This window comes from Volvox carteri, assembly GCF_000143455.1.
Source record: "Volvox carteri f. nagariensis unplaced genomic scaffold VOLCAscaffold_87, whole genome shotgun sequence".
Classification (NCBI taxonomy): domain Eukaryota; kingdom Viridiplantae; phylum Chlorophyta; class Chlorophyceae; order Chlamydomonadales; family Volvocaceae; genus Volvox; species Volvox carteri.
This window is the reverse complement of record NW_003307630.1, coordinates 220,503-222,434: the sequence shown is the minus strand read 5'-3', so window position 1 is coordinate 222,434 and position 1,932 is coordinate 220,503. Positions and strand designations below refer to the sequence as shown.

The 1,932-nt window shown below is 56.7% G+C and overlaps 1 protein-coding gene across 1 annotated transcript in view; it reads right to left on the bottom strand.

Moving 5' to 3' along the window:
* Window positions 1-1,932, bottom strand: part of VOLCADRAFT_99419 (uncharacterized protein) — a gene marked incomplete at both ends in the record, with an annotated part of 22,766 nt that overhangs the window by 18,207 nt on the left and 2,627 nt on the right. Inside the window, 3 exons of the mRNA XM_002958147.1 lie at window positions 196-250; window positions 611-724; window positions 1,712-1,800. Coding sequence (XP_002958193.1) covers window positions 196-250; window positions 611-724; window positions 1,712-1,800 — 258 coding nt within the window. The remainder of the gene's footprint in view (window positions 1-195; window positions 251-610; window positions 725-1,711; window positions 1,801-1,932) is intronic.

Below are 1,932 nucleotides of genomic sequence, written 5' to 3'. Positions count from 1 at the left end.
GGTGAGGGGGGACATAGCGGGAGAAGGGAGGGGGGATGCCAAGTGAATTGAATCTGGGGCGCCAGAGAGGGGAAGAGAGGGGTAAGGTTGTGGGCGGGTTGGGGAGACTAATGACGCTCTGATACGACAGTTTCCTGGGGGTACGGCAGCTGCTCAGTACTGCATGTACGGGCCTTGTACGGAAACCTGACCCACCTCGAGGCCCTGACCAAAGCCGTCCTTCACGCCGGCGTCGGCGATGACGGAGATCCTGGACGGCAGGAACGGCGGCACACACATACATACGTACGTACATCCACGCGTCGTTCATTCCGACCCATGGTTCGGTGCCACGCTGTAACGTATGTGGAGGTTGTCCCGCTCTTCCTACCTTACTTGATTCGCTTCCTGTACTATCGTTTCAAGTTACAAGGTACACACAAATGAACAACTAAAACGGTTTAATGGCCAATGGCCGTTGGGGTCGTTGGGCAGTTGGTAAACACACACAGGCGCTCAAAAACACACACGCCTCCTGTACCTGTACTGCGTGTTGGGCCGTAGTGACGGTACACTCAGGCGAGCCCTGCCTCGCGAGACCATTGAAAAGCTGAAGGGTGCGGGTACACACCCGCCGGCTGATGCTGCCGGTGTGACCTGGCACAGTACGATACGTCTTGCCAGTGCCTCAGGGGGGGTGTCCTCGGAAAGGCCGTGTGGCAGCCAGACATCCAGACGGCGATAACTGCGTGTGCGGTGTGGTGGTGTGTGCATGTGTGTATGTGTGGGGGCGGGGAGAGGGGGAGGGGGGGAAAGTCGCGTAGTGTGCATGTGTGTATGTGTGTATGTGTGTATGTGCACCACACGGTGTACACCCATCCAGGGAGGCCCATNTCGGGAGGGGGCAAAAGGGGCGGACGGGGGACAAGGAGAGCCTTAGAGGGGACATATACCTAACATGTGATACATACACACATACAGACATGGCATACACGTATAGCTTAGCATACACATGCACGCCAGTTGTCCAGGGATGGTGACAACCATGGATATACAATACATCAACTCANACGCATGGCTGTTGTGCGTGTCCGTTTCGGAAAGGGACGAAGCGGAGAGAGCCAGACTGGGCACTAACCCTAGCTGAACACGGTGGAGGAAAAGGAGGCGGCAGGGCCCCCTTGGTGAGAGATATGCTGGATTTCCCCCCCCCTATATATATACATACACACATACACACGCACCTACCGCCTCCATTAATTCTCCCGTCCCACTACCACTGGCACCTTTCCCACTACCACACGCCCACCATCCTTCCCGTTACCTCTCTCCCCGCCCCATGCACACACATGAAAAGGGGGGGCTTTAGCTCAGTGGTAGAGCGCGCGCTTTGCATGCGTGAGGTCACCGGATCGATCCCGGTAAGCTCCAATTCGTTGCACGGGAACACGCTGGGGAGATGCCCTACAACTTACTTTGTTGGCTAGACACTACTAGTGGCGCGCGACCATTGCCCCCGGGAAATCCCGGGATCGGCAGATTCCGTTGGATGCCGGTGGTGGGTGCGGAACCTGAGCGATCCACTGAGAAGTTGACTAGGGTGACTAGATGAAGGTGCCCCCAAATACCGGGGAAGGTAGCCGCCACGGGTGAAGATATGCCCCCCTTTCCACACAACACACACACACACACACGTACCCCACCCCCCACCGCCCCCTGACCCCCACCCCACCTGGTCCGGGGGTAATTGCTGTTGTTGTAATTCGCGTTGAAAGGGAGTCGGAAGGGCAACAGACCGGAAAACAACACCTCCAGGTCGCTCTGCACCGCACCGGCCAGAGCGTGGTAGCGAGCGCCGCGAGGGAGGAACATCCGGTAACTGCGCGTTTATTTGCCGTTTTTATTTTATTTTTATTTTTTCGTTTTTCCGGGTTTCATTTTTGGTGGGGAGGA